At 35.6% G+C, this 23,276-nt stretch overlaps 1 protein-coding gene across 2 annotated transcripts in view; it reads right to left on the bottom strand.

The window, feature by feature from the left end:
* Nucleotides 1-628: 628 nt before the first annotated feature.
* The window catches only part of POLK (DNA polymerase kappa), a 67,473-nt gene continuing 44,825 nt past the window's right edge, over nt 629-23,276 (bottom strand). For both annotated transcript variants that reach the window (XM_035014661.1, XM_035014660.1), the window contains 9 exons: nt 19,232-19,471; nt 17,925-18,049; nt 16,149-16,315; nt 13,056-13,088; nt 6,929-7,025; nt 4,345-4,516; nt 1,775-2,731; nt 914-956; nt 629-732 (listed from right to left, as the gene is read on the bottom strand). In XM_035014661.1, coding sequence (XP_034870552.1) covers nt 648-732; nt 914-956; nt 1,775-2,731; nt 4,345-4,516; nt 6,929-7,025; nt 13,056-13,088; nt 16,149-16,315; nt 17,925-18,049; nt 19,232-19,471 — 1,919 coding nt within the window. In that variant the 3' untranslated portion in view covers nt 629-647. The remainder of the gene's footprint in view (nt 733-913; nt 957-1,774; nt 2,732-4,344; nt 4,517-6,928; nt 7,026-13,055; nt 13,089-16,148; nt 16,316-17,924; nt 18,050-19,231; nt 19,472-23,276) is intronic.

The raw sequence follows: 23,276 nt of genomic DNA, 5'->3' as shown, positions 1-23,276 counted from the left end.
GCTTAACCTTAATCGACTAGGCCACGCAGGTGCCCCAGTACTGAAAAATTCTTATGCTAACCTAGGTTTGTGTGAACCTCTGAGAGCCCTTATAAATATGCTTTTATATTCACTATAAAACATGATAAGGAAACAAATCACTTTCGATTCCATTCCTAATTTCTCATTTTAAAATTATCTCTAACAGGACTGATTTTCGGATTGATGTATAATAGAAGTGAAATTCTCATGGTTATCCAAAAGGTGTTTACAAAAGTTAATTAGAACATATTCCAAATTCATATAAAAGAAATGTCATTTGGGGAAGAATTATTGCACTTGCCTTTCACTACATGAATCTATAAACTTAATGAAGAAGAAAAGATTCATTGATTATAAAATAAAAAGTTTCTATTAAGAATAAAATGTTCGGGGCACCTGGTGGCTCAGTCGTTGGGCGTCTGCCTTCGGCTCAGGTCATGATCCCAGGGCCCTGGGATCGAGCCCCGCATCGGGCTCCCTGCTCCGTGGGAGGCCTGCTTCTCCCTCTCCCACTCCCCCTGCTTGTGTTCCCTCTCTTGCTGTGTCTCTCTCTGTCAAATAAATGGATAAAATCTTTAAAAAAAAAAAAAAAAGAATAAAATGTTCAATGATAAAATGTTCAATATTCATTTAAAAAATACATCAAGAGTGTGTCTGGGATTGTTTGGTTTTGTTTTCTTTGATGCTGAGTACTTTGTCATCAATCCTGGCCTGGAATAGAAAAGAACACACAGTTAAAATGCAGGAAGATATTTGAAAAATGTTTTATGAATCATCGATTTTTTAAAATTTTACTTGATTTGTAAGAGCAAATTTTAACATCACCTAAAAATTAAACCTCAAAATATAACAATTTTATAGCCAGCTCTGTTAAAACTCAAATTAGCCATACCTTTTTGGTTTTGTTGCAGTCTTCTGAACTCTGCCTGAGTTATCTTTAGTGGAAGAAAAGTCAAGAAATGCCATAATGAACAACATGAAATAATTAAAAAGCTGTATAAAAATCTAAAAAGTTAAAGCTGACTGATTAGATAATAAAAACTTCTTTAGTACTACATAGTTCATATTTAGACACATCAAAAACTAACTTTATTGCATAATTTCTTTGTAATTTACTTATTTTATGGTATTGCACTTAGACTACCAAAAACAACTTAAAGAGGCTTTCTGGCTGTGTGATTATGTTAATTTACCACTGTGCCTTAGCAAAAGTTCTCTGAAGGAATTTCTTTCTTTCTCTTTTTTTAAATTGAAGTATAGTTGACACACAATGTTATATTAGTTTCAGGTGCACAACATAGTAATAGAACAAGTTTATACACAACATAGTAATAGAACAAGTTTATACTCTATGCTGTGCTCACCACAAATGGAGCTCCCATCTGTCACCATACAGCACTATTACAATACCATTGACTATATTCCCTAAGCTGTACCTTTTATCCCTGTCTTAGTCATTCCAAGGGAATTTTGCCTTTGATTAGATTACTCGGCTCCCAAACTTTCGAGTTCGTTCTGTGCTAAATCAAGCCCAGAACAGTTTTGCCAAAATTTAAAATCTAATGGCTTCAGTTAATTCTAACCTGTGCTAAGATAACTAACATTTCCCTAAATGGCAGCATACACAACCTATCCCTTTAATAGTATGTGCTTTAGATTTAACAACAATCTTAATTTTAATAAAACATTCCTAAAAAATCGAGTTCTTTAAAAAAAAAAAAAATCGAGTTCTTTAAAATGACTGCAAACTCACCAGCACTTTTGGTGCTTTCCCTGGGTTGGTTAGCTAGATTAGCTTTATCCTTTCTCAGTTCCTGGATAATGCCTTTATTTAAGCATACATCCACATGCACATTGAACAAGGTAAGATCTGAAGTCTTTTGTTTTAGGTTACAAACAGGACAAACTAGAGCTTGGTCTGTTATCACTTCATGTAAATGAGGCTGGGAGGATTCTTGCCAACTTAATGACCCAGTATCTTCCAATGAAACAGTAGAGGAAGAATTGTGACAACGTTCCTCAATATTAAATGATTTGCTTGGAAGACTAGCATATTCCTCTTTGTTGTGCTTATCACTTAAACCGTCTACACTTGCTGCTTTACGTGGGTTATCTTCAGTCTCTACTAGCTCTATACAATCTACTGAATTGATTTCTGAATTCTTCTGATGGGTTTCATAATCCTGCTTCTCATGGAGTGAGAAAGAAGGATGTACATTTTCTTTCTTATTAACTTCTGTAGAGGAAGCACGTGAACATGAGAACACATTGGAATCTTCACTGATCGAAGGTCCATCAAGACATGCATCTACATGTTTATTAAAGGCTTCCAGACTGATGCTTCTTTGTTCCCTAAAGCAAATTGGACAGGTAAATATCTGAGAGTTATTTGAATTCTCCAACGTTTCTAAATTCTCATTCATCTTCTTCTTTAAAACTTGAAATGAATGTGATGTCTGTAAACTTTGTTTATCCATAGCTTCACATTTAAATGTGTCTTGGTGGCTCCATTTCCTTTCTGATCGCTTTTTATCAAAGAAACTCTTCTTATGAGACATTTCTAGAGGTTTTAGAAACTGATCTTTGTCCGTTTTCTCTAGTATATACCCAGTGCCTGACAGAGTTTGGTTTCCAGCCTGTAAGAAGCCAATAATGCTCCTTTGTTGGTGTTTCTTGTCTTCTTCATTGGGAAAACTGGATAACCGTACACCTAAATTAAACCAACCACAATTAATTTCTTAACAAAGCCAATTCACTCATAATGCATAACAATATTTTGCATAAAATTATTGTGACATATATACAAAAGGATGTTTAGAGAAAAATAAGCAATACTACATATTTTCTGAATTAAAGTATACTTTTTCAAAATGGGTACTTTGTATGAAATTTACCTTCCTTTATAAAACTGGGTATCACTAAATAGTATCTGTTGGAGTTGGCATGATTATATAAGTCTTTCAATTAATATCTGATACAAGATACCATTATATACCAACTCTAGCCCTTTTTTCCCAGTAGCCTTTGTTTTTTAGAGCAATTTTAGGTTCACAGCAAAAATGAGCAGAAAGTATAGAGTTCCTACATATCCTCTGCCCAGTATATAGCCTCCTCCAATCAACATCTTGCACCAGAGTGGTATGTTTGTTACAACTGATGAACCTATGTTGACACAACATTAACACTCAAAGTCCATAGTTTTTATTAGGGTTTATTCTTGGTGTTGAACATCCTATGGATTTTGACGTATTTAATGATATGTATCCACCATTATAACATCATACAGAATAGTTTTTACTGTTTTAAAAATCCTCTGTGCTACCTATCCTTGACATCCACTGATCTTTTCACTGTCTCCACAGTTTTGTCTTTTCCAGAATGTCACACAGTTCAAATCACACAGTATTTAACCTTTTCAAATTGGCTTCTTTCACTTAATAAAATATATTTAAGGTTCCTCCATGTCTTTTCATGGCTTGATAGCTCATTTCTTTTACGCACTGAATGATATTCCATGGTCTATCCCAGTTTCCATTTACCTACTACTGAAGGACATTTTGGTTGTTTCTGAACTTTGGCAATTATGAATGAAGCTGTTATAAACATCCGCTCTTTAGCTCTCTCAATCAACATACTTTAGTTAATCGATTTCAAGTGTGTGCTATGTTTCATATATGAAAGTATGGCTAATGATCCACTCTTGGCAGTAAAGCTGGCATCTGGAGAGCTTATCCATGGACATCCTCTCACCCAATTCACTTTAGAAACTTGGTTTGTTAATTTGTTTGTTCACCATGCCGTGGCTGCAGATATGGTTTTATACTGTCACAAACCCTTATCTGTAATTCTGAAATCTAAATAGTTCTGAAAATTGTAAGCAACAAATGGTAATTGATGACTGAACTGATGTGAGGCTATTTAGGGTCTTTCCAACCTAGTGTGAATATTTTCTTGTTTTGCTACAAAAATATTAATGTGTTTATCATGAGGTGCTGCCTCAGATACCAAAGGAGTATTATATAATATACTCAATATGTACTATATTTGTTTCCTAAAATCTGAAAGGTTTTAAATTTTGAAACATACCTAGCCCCAAGGATTTCAGTCAGTAGGAAGGAAAAGAACAACTGTAATTGGTTTTTACAGGAATTAAATTAATGAGTATGGTTTCACATACATCAGGTTTTAAGAATTAAGAAAAATGTCAGCATAGGTACAAACTCCTAAACAGGTTTAAGAAATAAAATGAAGGAGAGAATATTTCCCAAGTTGATTTCTTTGGGAAAATCTAGCAGATTTAAGGAAAAACAAGAAAGGGCATACCCATAAGTCTTAATCTCAAGGGATGTGGAAAATCAGCATCAATTTCTGTTCTTAGCAATTCTCTAGCAATAGCAAATATTTCTTCTGCAGTAGAAACAACAGATGAAACTGTAGATGCACGAGTTTTCACTTCAAAATTTACATTCTTCAGTTTAATGGTAATAGTTCTACCCTATAACCAACAAAATACATAGTTATATACAGTTTTCTAACTTCTAGAAAAAAGTTATTTTGTAGGTTAGAAAAAATTCAAAAACATCTCTTACATACACATAATACAGAAGTATAATCAATTATTTATGAAACATGGTAATGAAATCTGTCAAAAAGAATAACTGAAATATATAAGTAATCTAAAAATCCCATTTTAGCCCATAATTATTACTCCCCTACCCAAATGGATTTTTATAAAAGAACTTTTTATATAAAAGGCAACATTAACTGATCACTTTTTTTTTTTTTTACTAAATCTCTTTTAGAATTCAGTACCTAAAGAGAGGAAAAAAGCTTCTTAAAGGGGTCTCCATTGAAAGGGTCTTGCAGACACCTCACACTTACTGTGTGTCTACTACATGCCAGATACTATGCTAACCCATTTACATGTAAGAACTCCCTTTGCAGTTATGGTTTAATGGGTACAGAATTTCAGTTTGGGATAAGGAAAAAGTTCTGGAGATTAATAGTGATGATGGTTGCACCATATGAATAAACTTAATGCCACAGAAATGTAACTTAAGAATAGTTAAAATGGTAAATTCTTTTTTTTTAAATTTTTTAAAAGATTTTATTTATTTGCAAGAGAGAGAATGAGAGACAGAGAGCATGAGAGGGAGGAGGGTCAGAGGGAGAAGCAGACTCCCCGCCGAGCAGGGAGCCCGATGCGGGACTCGATCCCGGGACTCCAGCCAGGATCATGACCCGAGCCGAAGGCAGTCGCCCAACCAACTGAGCCACCCAGGCACCCTGAAATGGTAAATTCTATGTTACATATATTTTACTACCTCCTGGAAGTTCTGAGAGTGGGCTGACTTACTGACTCACTTCCAAAGAAGAGAGTACGGGAAGGGAAAATAGTAACTTCATAGTGGAGAAGCCTGGCGAACACTAACTTAATCAGGTGACAAAGGTTACTATCACTCGTGATACCTTGTGGCTATCCTATACCTTGAAAGGATGTAATGAGGACATTTCACCTCTGGTATTCTTTCTAAAACTCCATAACCCTGGTCTAATCATAAGAAAAACATCAGCCAAACCTAGAAGGAAAGACACCATGCAGGATACCTGGCCAATACTCCTTAAGACATCAAAGTCATGAAAAACAAGGAAATACTGAGAAACTGTTACAGATTAGAGGAGATAAGGAGACAAGACAATGAAATGCAATGTGGTTCCCTGGACTGAATCCTCAAACAGAAAGAGGACATTAATGGAAAAACAGGTAAAATCCAAATAATGTCTGGAGTTTAGTTAATAGCAATGTGCTATTAGCTTGACAAATGTACTATGACAACATGGCTAAAATAATATAAGATGTTAATAATGAGGAAAACTGGGTATATCAGAACTCTCTATATTACCTATACTACTTTTCTGTATATATGAAATGATTCTAAAATCACAGGTTTATTTAAAAAATTTTAAATCAACTCTCTTTATACTCAAGGTGTCATAGAGAAGGATAATAAGAAATATATAGGGGAGGGCACTAGAAAAAAAAAGAAATATATAGATATCCCATTTTTTGTAATAAACTTTGTTGTTTTCTGTTTTTTGTTTTTTTTGTAATAACCTTTGAATACCTTTGTATTATCCTCTATAATAACTCCACCTCTGGTTTCAGAGTTTGGAAAATACTAAATATGGATTGTTGTGAGCGGAGATTATAAAATAGAAATTTAAAACCTTCCGGGTTTTGTTCTCAATGTGTGAAACAACCTGGAACAAGGGCCTTGAAAGAAAATGCTTATTCTAGAAAATCATTGTCTACCTGAGAAAAACATTAAAGGATGGTTGGAAAGATATTTATAATAAGTAAATATAGTTCTAGAGAAATCCTTAACTTTGCCTTATTCTCAAATGTCAATATAACTCTGATTTTGAACTTATTCAAATGTACTCCTGAAGTAGTATAAATTCTGGAATTATACTGGAGCCAGCCCACACTTGTAAGTTGCTTCTTTATCTAATCATCTTACCATAGGCCTGAATTACAGGTCAAAACAGAATTTGTCTCTATTGGGAATGGGGAATAATCCTTTCTAATGTTTCTCAATTTGTACTCAAATACAAAATCTAACTCTTCCTTTAGGGTAGCATTTTATTATTAAAATTTTTTTAAACTAGGGGCGCCTGGGTGGTTCAGATGGTTAAATGTCTGCCTTCACCTCAGGTCATGATCTCTGGGTCCTGGGATGGAGCCCCACATCGGGCTCCCAGCTCAGCAGGGAGTCTGCTTCTCCCTCTGCCTCTCCCCCCTCATGCTCTTTCTCTCTCTCTCTGTATCTCTCTGTCTCAAATGAATAAATAAAATCTTTAAAAAAAAATTTTTTTAAACTAAGAACACCACATCAAAATAAAGTACCTTTAGTCCTTCTTTCTGCAGATCTTGAGCAAGTTCACTGCAAAGTTCCTGGCACAAGCTATATTGTTCTTCTGCTTTACTTATCTCACTGAATGTCCTAGAAAGACAAAAATGATTTTGGTGCACAGAGTAAACTATAATTCAGGATAATTTAGGAGTGATATAGTATGTTAAATAGCCTAGCATCAAGTTATATTTTCTGCAGTACAAAATAAAATTTTCAGATGAAGTAAGATACAATTAAGTAAAAACATCTAAAATCTACCTAAATAATGGAAGATCATTTGTAGTTACACTGATTACCAAAGGTACATTTGCTTTATTTATAATATTTTTTAAAAAGTTGATTAAAGTCTGATATAGCACACCAATAAGAGAAAGTATAAAAACCATATGATCATTTCAATAGATGCAGAAAAAGCATATCACAAAGTATAACATCCACTCATGATAAAAACCCCTAACAAAGTAGGTTTAGAAGAAACATATCTCAACATAATAAAGGCTTTATTATGAAAAACCCACAGTTAACATCATTCTCAATGGGGAAAAACTGAGAGCCTTTCCTTTAAGGTCAGAAACAAGACAAGGACATCCACTCTCACCACTTCTATTCAATATAGTACTGGAAGTCCTCGCCACGGCAATTAGACAACATAAAGAAATTAAAGGCAAAAAAAAAAAAAAAAAGAAATTAAAGGCATCCAAAGTGGTAAGGAAGAAGTAAAACTTTCCCTATTTGACATGATACTATATATAGAAAACCCAAGATTCCCCAAAAAACTACTAGAACTGATAAATGAATTCAATAAGGTTACAGGATACAAAATCAATATACAGAAATCCATTGCATTTCCGTACACTAATTATGAAACAGCAGAAAGAGAAATTAAGAAAACAATCCCATTTGCAATTGCACCGAAAACAATAAAATACCTAGGAATAAACTTAACCAAAGAAGTGAAAGACCTGTACTCTCAAAACTATACAACATTGATTAAAGAAATTAAGATGACACAAATGGAAAGACATTCCATGCTCATGGTTGGAAGAACAAATATTGTTAAAATGTCTACATTACCCAAAGCAATCTACAGATTAAATGCAATCTCTATCAAAATACCAACAGCACTCTTAACTATAGGGAACAAACGGAGGTTTGCTACCAGGGGTTGGGGGGTGGGGGGGTAATTGGGTAATGGACATTAAGAGGGACACTGATGTAATGAGCACTGGGTGTTATATGCAACTGATGAATCATTAAATACTACCCCTGAAACTAATAATACACTATATGTTAGCTAACTTGAATTTAAATAAAATCTCAAAAAAAAAAACAAAACAAAAAACTAAGAGCATTTTTCACAGAACTAGAACAAACCTAAAATTTGTATGGAACCACAAAAGGCTCCAAATAGCCAAAGCAATCTTCAAAAAGCAAAGCAAAGCTAGAGGTATCACAATTCCAGATTTCAAGTTATATTACAAAGCTATAGTAATCAAAACATATGGTAGTGGCACAAAAATAAACACACAGATCAATGCAACAGAATAGAAAGGCCAGAAATAAACCCACAATTATATGGCCAATTAATCTTCAACAAAGGAGGCAAGATTATGCAATGGGGAAAAGACAGTCTCTTCAACAAACGGTGCTGGGAAAACTGGACAGCTACATGCAAAAGAATGAAACTGAACCATGTTGTTACACCATACACAAAAATAAAATCAAAATGGATTAAGGACCGGGCGCCTGGGTGGCTCAGATGGTTAAGCGTCTGCCTTCGGCTCAGGTCATGATCCCAGGGTCCTGGGATCGAGTCCCGCATCGGGCTCTCTGCTCCTTGGGAGCCTGCTTCTCCCTCTGCCTCTCTCTCTCTGTCTCTCATGAATAAATAAATAAAATCTTTAAAAAAAAAAAATGGATTAAGGACCTAATGTGAGACCTGAAAACATAAAAATCCTGGAAGAGATCACAGGCAGTAATTTCTCTGACATCACTCACAACATCTTTCTAGATATGTCTCCCAAGGCAAGGGAAACAAAAGCAAAAATAAACTATTGGGACTACATCAAAATAAAAAGCCTCTGCACAGCAAAGGAAACAACCAACAAAACCAAAAGACACCCTATGGAATAGGAGAAGATATTTGCAAATGACATGTCTGATAAAGGGCAAGTGTCCAAAATATATAAAGAATGAGACAACTCAACACCCAAAAAACAAATAATCCAATTAAAAAATAGGCAGAAGACATGGACAGACATTTCTCCAAAAAAGACTTACAGATGGCCAACAGACACATGAAAAGATGCTCAACATCACTCATCAGGGAAATGCAAATAATGAGATATCTATGAGATATCACCTCATACCTGTCAGAATGGCTAAAATCAAAGACTCAAGAAACAAGTGTTGGCAAGGATGTGGAGAAAAAGGACCCCTCTTACAGTGTTGGTGGGAATGCAAACTGGGGCAGCCACTCCGGAAAACAGTATGGAGGTTCCTCAAAAAATTAAAAATAGAACTATCCTACGATCCAGTAATCACACTACTGGGTATTTACCCAAAGAATTTGAAAACACTAATTTGAAGGGATATATGCACCCTTATGTTTATTGCAGCATTATTTGCAATAGTCAAATTATGGAAGCAGCCCAAGTGCATCGATTGATGATTGGATAAAGAAGATGTGGTGTATATATATATATATATATATATATATATATTATTCAGCCATAAAAAAAGAATGAAATCTTGCCATTTGCAAAGACATGGAGGGATCTCGAGAGTATATGCTAAGCAAAATAAGTCAGTCAGAGAAAGCCAAATGCCACATGATTTCACTCATATGTGGAATTTAAGAAACAAAACAAACAAAGGAAAAAAAAGAGAGACAACAAAAAAAATAGACTCTTAACTACAGAGAACAAACAGATGGTTACCAGAGGGGAGGTGGGTAGGGGAAACAGGTGAATAGGTGATGGGGATTAAGAGTACACTTATCTTGAAGAGCACTGAGTAATATATGGAACTGCTGAATCACTCTATTGTATACCTGAAACTAATATAACACTGTACGTTAACTACACTGGAATCTTTTTTTAAAGTTGATTAAAGTCACCAACAGATAATGATAATGCCCTCAGAACTTACAATACATTATGGTATATGTGTATATAGACTGCTACAGAGGGTTATCTTAAGAAAGTATATAGGAGAACATTATTCTAATTACCGTACATATATTTTTTGGAATAGGAGTATCTTCAAGTAGATGTAAGGGGATGGTTCCTGGCACCTACATAGAGTTGCCTAATAGACAACTGGAAATGGAGGGCTGGTAAGATTAAATGTAGAAATTTGAATTCATCTGCACAAGAGTATTAAAAGAATGCAAGAGGTCATATTAACATAAAAGAGGAAGATGCTAAAGAGAGATCAAACCCTGAGCAGATGACTATTCAGTGAAGAGTTCCCCTTATAACTCTAACCCCAGCTACCCAGTTCTCCTCCAACCAATGTTTCCAGCTTCCTATTTATTTAAATTTCTCCAGAATATTCTTTGTATAAGCAAACAAGCAAACATTTCCCCTGCATTTTTTACATAAACAGAATATTAGACACATTGTTTAGCACCTTCTTTTCTCAATTCATCCTGGTGAGAGTTCCTTATGAATAAATAATTCCCTCATTTTTATACAGCAGCCTAATATTCTAATTTAAAGATGTAAGATCATTTAACCAATGCTCTATTTTTGGAAATTTAAGTTACTCTCTATCTTTTGTTATCATAAAAAAATATAACAAATAACCTGATATACTTATAACATGACATATGATTACATGTGTAGAATGAATTCCTAGAAAAAAAAGCTGTGGGATCAAAGTGCATGTGTATCTGTGAGTTTAACAGACATTGCCAAAATGCTTGCCCCCTGTGGTAGGTAAAATAATGGACCCCAAAGATGTCCAAATCCTAGTATCTCGGAACCCAGTACATTACAGGATAAAAGTGACTTTGCAGATATGATTAAATTAAGATGGAGAGATTATCCTGAATTGTCCAGGTGGGTCCAATGTAATCCCAAGGGTCCTTATAAGAAGACAGGAGGGTGAGAATCACAGAAAGACAAAATGCTAGGTTTGAAATGGAGGATGGGGCCATCAGTCAAAGAACATAAGCAGCCCCTAAAAGTTTTTGGTAAGAAAATGGATCCGCTCCTGGAGACTTCAGAAGGCTTGCAACCTTGCAACACCTTAATTTTAGGACTCCTGATTCAGAACTGTAAGAGAATAAATTTGTTTGTTTTAAGCCACTAAATCTGTAGTAATATGTTATAGGACCAATAAAAAACTACTATACTCCCTCCAGAGTTTATAGGTATTTCACTCCCATAGTCTGGCCAATAGAGTATCTTTGCCAACCCATTAGTGAAAAAGGCTATCTTGAGAACCTTCAATCTGTACTTCTTAAATTATAAAAAAGACTGGGAATATTTTCAATGTTTCAAGAGGCATTTGTACTTCCTTCTTTGTTAACTAATTAGATCTATAGGTCTGCTGGCCCTTTCTCCCCACCAACCCCCAGTATAGTTTCCTTTCTGTTTTTTTTTTTTTTGAGTTTTTATATAAATTCCAATTAACATACAGTGTAATGTTAGTTTCAGGTGTACAATATAGTGGTCCATCACTTCCATACAACACCTGATGCTCATCACAAGTGTCCTCCTTAATCCCCATTACCTATTTACCCATCCCCTCACCCACCTCCCCTCTGGTAACCATTAGTTTGTTCTCTAGAGTTAAGAGTCTGTTTCTTGGTTTGCACCTCTCTTTTTTTCCCTATGCTTGTTTCTGTTTCTTAAATTCCACATGAGTGAAATCATATGGTATTTGTCTTTTTCTGCCTGACTTATTTCACTTAGCACAATACTGTCTAGATCCATCCACATCATTGCAAATGTCAAGATTTCATTTTTTGATGGCTGAGTAATATTCCACTGCATGTATAGGTGTATATATATATATAAAAAATATTAAATAGGACAGTACCATCTCACTTTTAGAATCTTTTTCCCCCTCTTTTCCTTTGAGTGTTTTTATGTAAATCACAGCCTAAAACAGCAATGTTTATCAAAGTCATTTACTGAGTATGTTGTCTTGTAAAAGCCACTCAGCCTTTCTGATAAAAAATAACATATGTGAGAGGTTTCTGGCTGGCTCAGTTGGAAGAGCATGGACTCTTGATCTCAGGGTCATGAGTTCGAGCCCCACACTGGGTGTAGAGGTTACTAAAAAAATAAATAAATACACTTGAAAGAACATATATGTGAAAAAGGAACACAACCTTGTACTAGATCGGTGGTTCTTAAACATCTCAGTGGAACTTTAGTGTTTGGAGGAGATAATTCAGGGACTTTTCAAACAATGACATATTTCTGAAAACAATAAGTCTCATCAAGATTTCATTTGTCTTCCAAACAAGATTGTAAACCACTGGACTATGCCCCCTGTAAGCTCTCTTTCATCAATATCTTACTATTTGACCCTTTTCACCAACATTTGAAGAGTTTCAGGAAGAATTTCCATGGTCCCTTCTTAAATTTCCCAAATAACTACTCAGTATTTTTCTTATAAACAAAGCTAGAAATTAAGATTTAGAATCCATAAGATGACAGGTTTTCATTGAATAGGAGGAAACCAACATTAAAAAAAATAACTGTAGGGCGCCTGGGTGGCTCAGTTGGTTAAGCAACTGCCTTTGGCTCAGGTCATGATCCTGGAGTCCTGGGATCAAGTCCCGTGTTGGGCTCCCTGCTCGGCGAGGAGCCTGCTTCTCCCTCTGACCCTCCCCCCTCTCATGTACTCTCTCTCATTCTCGCTCTCTCAAATGAATAAATAAATCTTTAAAAAAAAAAAATAACTGTAGTTAAATTTTTTCCCACGGAGAGCATAGCAAGCAAAGGTAATAAAGCCTTGTACTGGAATATTTACTTTAGTAATGTCAACTACTGAAAAATGTCATTTGGTTTGCACACAGATTTTTCTATTTCAGTGATATTTTACTAAGGATTAAAAGTTAAAAATAACATGATTATGAACAATTAAAAATAACAACATTACCTCTCAACACTCATGCTTTTCCTTTCTCCATCCCTTGAAATGAAAAAAAGAAACAAAAGTTTTCTTTTGCTTTTTCAAAGGAGACTCAGTTCTTTTTAGTCAACCAAAAGGATTTAACATATCAATTACCATTTAAAGATCTCTTTAATGTTTTTGGTTAAAATTTATACACCATGAAGAACAGTGAGGGTTTGTGTGTTTTTTTTTTTAAGATTTTATTTATTTATTTGACAGAGAGAGACACAGCAAGAGAGGGAACACAAGCCGGGGAGGGGGGCGGGGGGGGTTGGTTAGTGGGAGAGGGAGAAGCAGTCTTCCCGTGGAGCAGGGAGTCCCATGCAGGGCTCGATCCCAGGACCCCGGGATCATGATCCAAGCTGAAGGCAGACACCCAACGACAGAGCCACCCAGGTGCCCCAAGAACAGTGAGTTTTTAAAATCTCAAAATAGGGCGCCTGGGTGGCTCAGTTGGTTAAGAGACTGCCTTCAGCTCAGGTCATGATCCCAGGGTCCTGGGATCGAGTCCCGCGTTGGGCTCCCTGCTCTGCAGGGAGCCTGCTTCTCCCTCTGACCCTCCTCCCTCTCATGTGCTCTCTCTCTCTCTCATTCTGTCTCAAATAAATAAATAAAATCTTTTTTAAAAATAAATAAATAAATAAAATAAAATCTCAAAATAAAACTACCAACAAAAAATACAGATAGATGCTAATATGATTATATGTATAATGGATCAAGTCTATATCTATCAAAGAGAACAAATTTGAAAATAGGTTGATATTATAAACTGCTTCTACTAAAAGTGTGAATATAAAAACCATGACTTATAAAAACCAGTAAGAGTTAGTAGCGTAATGGCTTACAGTTATATGATATGATTAAATATCAATTACCTAGTTTTGGGCCTAGTATATAACTGTGCTCTCCTATAGCTATTTATTAATCATTTATACCACTCTATAGAACTTCAGTTAGAATTTGGACACAGCAATAGGATGGTGATTTGGAATCTGAACCATCTAGTTTGGTTGAATTCTAGCTGTTCTGATAAATGTAGTTGAAACTAAAAAGCTGAAATGAAATGTAGATTATTCATTTTCCACATATTCAGTGAACTTATTAGGAATGAAGTACTATTCTAGGCACTGGGGATACAGTTATGACCAAAACAGACCAAGTTCTTATCCTTAAGAAACTTACATCTTACTGGAGGGAGACAAACAAATATAGAAGTAAATCTGGAGTATGTCAGAAGGTAAGAAGTATTAAGGATTAAAAAATAAAGCAGAATAGGAGAATAGAGAATGTACATAGAAGGGAAAGGAGGTTTGCTATTTTACATTATTATAAATTACCTATGAATTTCACTTCAAAGCATTACCTGCATCTTTAAATACCAGATTAATACATGCTATGTTATATCAAGAACTATATTGTTTTCAAGCACTATGGAAATAAAAAAGAGGGTAATTCTTGGGTTAAAGAAAAAAGTTTTATTTCCCATTACCTCCAAATACTAGATTATTTATAGTAGTGTGATTTCCTTCTCTGATCTTTTCATTATATCCACTCAAGATCAAAGTCAGCTAACTATGGGCTAAAGAATGAGGAACATGGGGACGCCTGGGTAGCTCAGTTGGTTAAGCGTCTGCCTTCAGCTCAGGTCATGATCCTGGGGTCCTGGGATAGAGTCCCACATGGGACTTTCTGCTCAGCGGGAAGCCTGCTTCTCCCTCTCCCTCTGCCACTCCCCCTGCTTGTGCTCTTTCGTGTGCACGCTCTCTCTCTCTCTAATAAATAAAATCTTTAAAAACAAAAAACAAAAAAAAAAGAATGAGGAGCGTGGACAGATGAGAAAAACAGTACCTGCAATCTCTGTAAGATTTAGCAGATTTAATTATTTTATCAAACTTATTTCATATGCCTCCTCAGTAATCTTGCTTTCTTTTAGCTTAGGTATATAAAGGAATTATTTGGGGGGCAGGCTGACAGGATGATGACAAAATTATAAAAGTAGTGCCCCATGTTAATTCCCATTCTTTTTAAAAATTCCCTTCTTTTCACCCACTCTCAACAGTGTACCCTTCTAGCTCTAGGATATTTCTTTTTAAGACTGAGATGAAAGAGTGGCAGGGAAGAATCACAGGACCTCTCTTTCAGCCGTTTCCTCTTCTCCTACATCTTTGCATGGCTGGCCCCTTCAGGTCCCTGCCTCTGGATCATGGCTGCCAACCCCCACTCTTACTCCCCAAGTCATTTTCTAGTCCCTTCCTCTGCCTTACTTTCTTCATTTGTTTATTTGGTTACTTCCTACTTGCCACACTATTCTGTAAACTCCCTAAAGGCAAGATTTTGTCTCATTTTCTACTGTTCTTCCCAGTGCCTAAAACAATAACTAACGAAGTAAGTACTCAGTACTAAATGAATCAGCCAATCATTTACACATCTGGAAAAAGAAAAGAAATACAGTTGTTAGTTCATGAAGGCTTTCAAATAATCATTAAATCTCCTCACTTATGGGGTAAATTCTGGAATAGGAGCCACCTTTCCTTCCTCGACAATCAGACCACCATTAGTCTTGTGTTCTGAACAAAAAACAAAGTAGGTACAAAAAAGAAAGTACTCATCATTCTTCTTGCCTATCTAACCAATTGCTGTAGCCAACAGCCAAGGAGTGATTCTTTGTTCCTCTTTTCCTTTCCTCCCACCTGCAATCTTTTGACTCTAATTCAAAAAATATATTCCAGAATGAACAAGCCTAAAAAAATTTTAAAACATGTTATCCTATAGGGGCGCTTGAGTGGCACAGTCAGTTGAGCATCTGACTCTTGGTTTCAGCTCAGGTCGTGATCTCGGGGTCCTGGGAGCAAGCCCTGTGTTAGGTTCTGTGCTCTGCGGAGTCTGCTTGAGATTCTCTCTCTCCCTCTCCCTCTGCCCCTCCTGCTCTCTCTCTCTCTGGAATAAATAAATAAATCTTTAAAAACAAAGAAAAAAACATGTAGCCTCCATGTTATCCTATAGCCTCCATGTCAATGGTTAAAATTGTTATTTCAGCAAATGATAAGGAAAAAACAGAATGACTATACATATAGATACCTTGCCAGGTGTGTTGAACCTAGACCCAGGGAAATATGAAGGAAATGATGCCAAGATGTTTCAGAGAAAAGAAGAGAAAGCAATGCCCTCTGTTGGTAGAGTTCTGTACAAGTAATAATTCCAAGCGCCTTTAACATTTTCTCTGTAACTTTTCCTATTCCAGAAACCTAGAAAAGAGTCAATATTTATCATCAGTACAGTTTTACATTAAGGCAAGAACAGATATTTAATCTCATTATACCTTTTATAACCAATAAAAGGTATAAATAATGTGACCATCTTCACAAGTCATACAAGAAAACTACTTTATTTCTAGGCACATCTCCTAAACTAGTGTTGCATGGAAATTTTAAATTTCACGAAACTTTAAAAAGCATTAAAGAGGCGACTAGGTGGCTTGGTCGGTTAAAAGTCTGCCTTCAGCTAAGGTCATGATCTCAAGGTCCTGGGATCAAGTCCCGCATCGGCTCCCAGCCAGCAGGGAGCCTGCTTCTCCCTCTCCCTTTGCCCCTCTCCCCAACTCGTGCTCTCTCTCTCTCTCAAATAAATAAATAAAATCTTTTTTAAAAAGGCATTAAAAAAAGAGTTCTATAGTCATAGAAACTTGGAAAATGGTGGAATAAGCAAATCTATTTTTTTTTTAAAGATTTTATTTATTTATTTGACAGAGAGAGACACAGCGAGAGAAGGAACACAAGCAGGGGGAATGGGAGAGAGAGAAGCAGGCTTCCCGCCGAGCGAGCCCGATGCGGGGCTCGATCCCAGGACCCTGGGATCATGACCTGAGCCGAAGGCAGACGCTTAACGACTGAGCCACCCAGGTGCCCCAGAATAAGCAAATCTAAAATAAACTTTTTACTGCAAAACTTATGAATCTTTAATATAATATTATCTGTTGTTACCCACTAAGGCTGATACATTCCAAAATTCTCTGACCCCAGAAACTTTTTTAATGGAATAGCTATTCATATCTTGAAAAACACAATGGAAAACACTGCTTTATAGCTACATCTTACATATTCTATACAGTGATCATACATTATATTCTCTGATATAGCCTTTCTTCTGGACATTGAAAAATGTTTATTTAAATTCACTCATGTATGTGATGTGAGAAAATCAAGCCTCAGAGCATCAAATAGAGTGTAGTGTAATTATTGTTTAAAAAAAAGCATATATGCAGAAAAATCTACAAGCTGTAAAAAATAATGAAACACACCCTTTCTATAATGCCTAAGGGATCGTTTTACCATTTTAAAGATAGAAATGTATTTTGGGATTTTTTTTTTTTTGGTCAAAAACAATTAAATTTCTAAATCTCTTTGAAGTATCATACCTATTAATCTGATGGCAATTTAGACTTTAGAACCAAGATAGTATATTAAGTTTCAGCTGAAAGGACTCTTACAAGTATTCTTCTTATTTCTGTTCTTCTTGGCAGAGGTACACTTAAAAGTCTTTCATCTATTACTTTCTTAAAACTTTTTGGCAAACACATTTCCTAAATGTCAATTTTAGGGTTTCATAGAATGACTTCTTCAAATCCAAATTCAATCATCCATTATACTTTTTGCTTGTTACCTACTGTTCTAAAACTTTTCAGCAAAGAATGATTACTACCATCCTAAGTGGTATCTCTTCAGAATATATATATATATATATATATATATATATATGTGTGTGTGTGTGTGTTTATAAATGTAGTTTATATTTAAATATAAATAACATTATATTTTATATAAATAAAATTTCTAGAAATTTTATACAAAATCTTACCTTTCTAATGGGTAAGTCCTTGATGAAGTCCATCACAGCTTGTCTGCTAGGGAGAATTTGGTATTGTCCATTTGGTTTATTCTTATCACTGCAGACTTTTGCTAACATTGTATTTGGGGCAATGCCTTAAAAGAAGAACACTCTGATGACTCAAAGAAGTTGACATGTATCATTTTAAAATATGAGATGACAATACAGAAATGGTGAATGCAAAAAGTCTGAAATGATGTGGAATGGTACCTTAAAAATAACATCTGATAACTACCTATCTCCCCAGGGCTCAATGCAATTTTAGGAAAAGGAACTGTATTACTTACTGTGGCAGCAGAAGTGAGGAGTATTTAAATCTCCATGGTATTTTAAAGTCTAAGAGTAATTTCTGAGTTTATTTAAGTGATATTATTAGTTTACAGACTATCTTTAGTTGCAGTACAGGGTTGACTTATAGAAAAGATCCAGAATATAATTTAGGATGGATGTTCACTCTTTGAAAAGGTCTTTTGTATAGATTATCCACATAAAGAAAAAAAAAAACAAAGATTCTGGGTTGCATTATATTTAAAACAATGATAATAAAATATATGCACTCTTTTTATGTTATTCACAAAGCAAATTAGTACTTTTCAGAAAGGTGTTTTAAAATTTCTAGGAGATTCGATGATTAAGATAACTTGAAATAGGTATATTCAAATATAATCATTAAATGATTCAATTCAATTTTTATTCACATCCTACTAAAATTTGTTACTTATTCTCACACTTTGGTACAGAAAAAAAAAAGATTAATCTAATCATAATGATAATTTAGGGTCCTCATGATGAAAATCAGTTTCTATGCTAAGACACAGTGGTACCCTCATGGGTTATTGACATTTGTAAAACTCCTTTTCCTTTCACCAGCTGGCCCCAGATTGCTACGTTGCTCGTTAGGGCTTCTTCTATCTTCTACTTTGTGGTCACCTGGGGTCTCTCCTGCACAGTAATCCTGGACAGGGCTGAAGCTTTCAAAGGGAAAACTAATAAAGTATGATGTACTAAGCCAATTAAAATATATTGTATGCTTTAAAAAGGATAGCCACGTGAGATTTATGATAGTTTTTTTCTTTGGGCTCATAGGCTTTTCTGCTTAATTCCAATTTACCTGTAGGTTCACAGTATTCTGAATACATAAAGTCATTAGAAGTTGAATCAAAAAGGATAAGTAAACCATTACTATATGCTTCATAATGAGAAAATACTAATATTACACTTGAATGAGCCAGTCTGAAAATTTTAACTATGGTAGCCACCAAATCACTTTTAAGTACCTGCACTGGCTGTCAGTGTTGTTTTTTGCTTGATTCTGAAACGAATTTCCTTTACCGCTTCCTCGGCTGATGTTCCAAAAACAATTGAATTTTGGAGTATTTGAGGATTATTCTGTTCTTCAGAGTTCACTTGTAAAGGGTTTCCTTGTGGCTGCAAATCAGGAGGACTATCATCAAAAAGTAGTGGAGAGACGGATCGCTCATGCTCATTCAGTTTATTAGCTTCTTTTCCTGGTTTCTCTAAATTATAAACAGAACAGTAATCATCTTCATTTTAAGAAGTACATACTTCATAAATGAGGTTTTCCAGGGCGCCTGGGTGGCTCAGTCGTTAAGCGTCTGCCTTCGGCTCAGGTCATGATCCCAGGGTCCTGGGATCGAGCCCTGCATTGGGCTCCCTGCTCCGCGGGAAGCCTGCTTCTCCCTCTCCCACTCCCCCTGCTTGTGTTCCTGCTCTCGCTGTCTCTGTCAAATAAATAAATAAAATCTTAAAAAAAAAAAATCTTAAAAAAAAATAATAAATGAGGTTTTCCTACATTCCTTCTAAAGACAAAACAAATCTAGTTTAGTTTTGTTTCTAAGAGCCAAGATCAGAAATGTTATTTATATTTCTTTGTTTACCAAAGAAAATACTGATTCTAAGTTTTTCTTAAAAAGAATATTATCTACTTCTGTAGTATACATTTGAAGAGGAAACATCTTATGTAAAAATCATGAATTTGTGTTATCTTACCTAAATTAATTGAAACCTAGAATTGGGCCCAGAGTCACATTACTTTTTTCTTTAAAAAAAAAAGAAAGAAAGCTTTTTTTTTCTTTTACTCATTAAATTAGAATTTAGGAATGAGAAAAAGGCATTAAGCAATCAGGAATAATTATGCCTGAGAAATAAATTTTGTTTTTAGAGGGAAAAAACCTTAAATTTTCTTCATTCATGGAAGAGACTTCTCAGATATTAAAATACTCTCACTTTTCTTCTTTTAAAAATGCTTTTTTAGGGGCACCTAGGGGCTCAGTTGTTAAGCGTCTGCCTTCGGCTCAGGTCATGATCCCAGGGTCCTGGGATCGAGTCCCGCATCGGGCTCCCTGCTCGGCAGGAAGCCTGCTTCTCTCTCTCCCACTCCCCCTGCTTGTGTTCCCTCTCTCTCTGTGTCTCTCTCTGTCAAATAAATAAAAAATCTTTAAGAAAAAATGCTTTTTTGATCTTGACTTGCTTATGTATAAAGTATCACTTTTACTGAGGGCACTTTTGAAATAAATAGTAATTACTTCTGGAAGTTACACTTCTTTAAATATACAAATTCTTTTTTTTTAAAGATTTTATTTATTCATTTGAGACACAGAGATACAGAGAGACAGAGAGCATGGGCAGGGGGAGAGGCAGAGGGAGAGGGAGAAGCAGGCTCCCTGCTGAGCCAGGAGCCCAATGTGGGGCTCGATCCCAAGACCCTGGGATCAGAACCTGAGCCGAAGGCAGACACTCAACCACCTGAGCCACCCAGGCGCCCCTAAATATACAAATTCTTAAAGTCTAATCAGATTAACTATAATATTATCTGTAGGCTACAACCTAATATTACTATTGAAAAGTAAAGTAAAAATAGTAATCTGGTTTTTACTTCATTTTATTTGCCATTTTTCACAAATGGACTGTAAAATATATTTAAATCTGTACCAATATTAAAAATGTCCTCATGAACAAATCCATTAACGATTACTTTCTGGGCTTAATGGAAGAGAAATACAATTTAATGTATTTATAAAAACTAAGATTAACAACAGAGCTTTCTGATCTCATTTCATAATTTTATTACATATAAATGTTTTCCAAATTGAGGTAAATGCAGAGCCAAAAATTAAGTTTCTAGTTTCAAGACACATATAAATGCATATTATTTTAAAAATGAACTAGGCCTTTTAAGGAGGGTTTTCTAAAGATAATATAAATAATATGACAAACACCAGATTAGTTTCAAATTATAAAGCACATAATATGAATTCAGTTACAGACAAATGTTTTCCAAATCTGAATTCCCAGGCCATATACAAAATAAGCCTTATTTTCAAACTTAATATTAGCTATTATTTAGGTCCTTCAGTTACTTTCATTTTCCATATTCTGGTTTTAAAATGCAGAGCATCAGGGCTCCTGGGTGGCTCAGTCATTAAGCGTCTGCCTTCGGCTCAGGTCGTGATCCCAGGGTCCTGGGATCGAGCCCCACATCGGGCTCCCTGCTTGGTGGGAAGCCTGCTTCTCCCTCTCCCACTCCCCCTGCTTGTGTTCCCTCTCTCACTGTGTCTCTCTCTGTCAAATAAATAAATAAAATCTTTAAAGAAACAATAAAATGCGGAGCATTTCAGAAAGCATTATGGCTGCGGCACAGTTGAAATGGTATCTACCTGGCCCCCTTTGCCCTATCTGGATGGGTAAAAGTCAAGGTAAAGAGAGCTGTACAAAAATTACAAACCAAGTAAGGTACCTGTGACATTCATAAGCCCCTCCTGCAGAGTTATCCCATGTTTTGTACCTCATGAGTCCATCATAGTACCCTTTAGGTAGGTCACTGATGGAACGCTAGAGTAGGAAGCAAAGCATGCTGCCTTCAGGTTCTGTCCTTGTTAGAGCAGCTACTGAATGGCCCAGTTACCTATTATTCAATCTGTCTACTTCTCTGTGTGGCCTGGCTATACGACTAATGTTAAAGTAGTTTCTTATTTGCTTTCTGAAAAAAAAAAAAAAAAAGTCTTTATAATCCCCATAACTGAGGTGATCAGAGTACAAAACTAAGGTTTCTTATCATCTGAAACACTAGGATTAAAGCATCCCATCTTTATGTGGAATATATGGATGGCGAGTGCTAAAAGTATATGGTATTTTGGTTTCTTACATTGCCTCCCACTCACCATGCAGATTTATATGGCAGAATAAACATAAAATAATAATTATTTTATTTGTTTATAGACAAAGTATTTAGCAATACTTTTCCAAAGACTGCACCTTTCAGAAAAGGGGCAAACAGCAGAAAAATGTCTTGGACTTCGGAGGAAGATATATCAATCACCTGCCATGGTGCCAACTCACTGTTGACAGCTTCCCATGGCATAATGTGAAATCAGATATGCTGAAAAGTCCAGCCCACAGGGATTTATATATGAGAAAAAAAAGTTAAAACTACTTAAATTGCTTAAAAATATGAAATACAGGAAGAGTAAAGTACATACGTAATTGAAAGTTCACTTCCTCCAAGAGAGTTTGCACATAGTGTAATAAATGAAAAGAACATTAATAGAGAATGAAAATATTTACCTTAGTCCCAGTGTAATTTTTTTAAACATACTGTGAACATAATTGTTATAGGAGGTCCTCAGGGAGATGCTCTGATATAACCATATAATGGTTCCCCCACCTTTTCTTGTGAAAAGTAAGGAAATAAATGGATATGTAAAGCAAACTGACATCAGGCTTTGTGTGCATCTTCCCCCAAACAATAAAGATTTACTGCAGAAAATTTTTTGCTCTAAGCCTCTGTGTCCAGGAATGATGCTTGTTTATTGTTTAATGTTTCTATTGAAGAGAGAGACTTGTTCCTTAGAGTTCTAAATAAGATAGTGTAGTTGTGATTTGATGTCCACACTAAACTTGCTCCAAAGATGTGAGCCCCAAACAATATGAGAGTTAGAATGTTATGCCATCGAAGATCTACCATTTTTGCCCAGGGAAGGTTACAAACAGGTTTCCCCACCACTGGCTGTCCCCACCTGACGAAGTCAATGAGTTGTGCACATGAAATACAGCTGGGGGCTGTGAGCAAACCCTCTGTTTCTACCTTTTCATCCAGGTGAACTTTGCTCAGGGGTCCAGGACAGCTATTTGAAGTAATCATACCTCTGACAGAGGGTTGAAAGCAGTATATGTAATATCTACATGTTCTTTGACATTATTTTGTATAAGTAACAAAGGGATCATTGGAAAAAACCTCAGGGTCATGAAACTTCTGTATCAGTGTATACAAAAGAATCACAATAAGGTCTAAGGCAAAGAAGA

This window comes from Mirounga leonina, unplaced genomic scaffold (assembly GCF_011800145.1).
Source record: "Mirounga leonina isolate KUSES-001 unplaced genomic scaffold, KU_Mleo_1.0 Mir_168, whole genome shotgun sequence".
Taxonomy (NCBI): domain Eukaryota; kingdom Metazoa; phylum Chordata; class Mammalia; order Carnivora; family Phocidae; genus Mirounga; species Mirounga leonina.
Note: the sequence above shows the minus strand (reverse complement) of the source record. Positions and strands in the feature narration are given on the sequence as shown.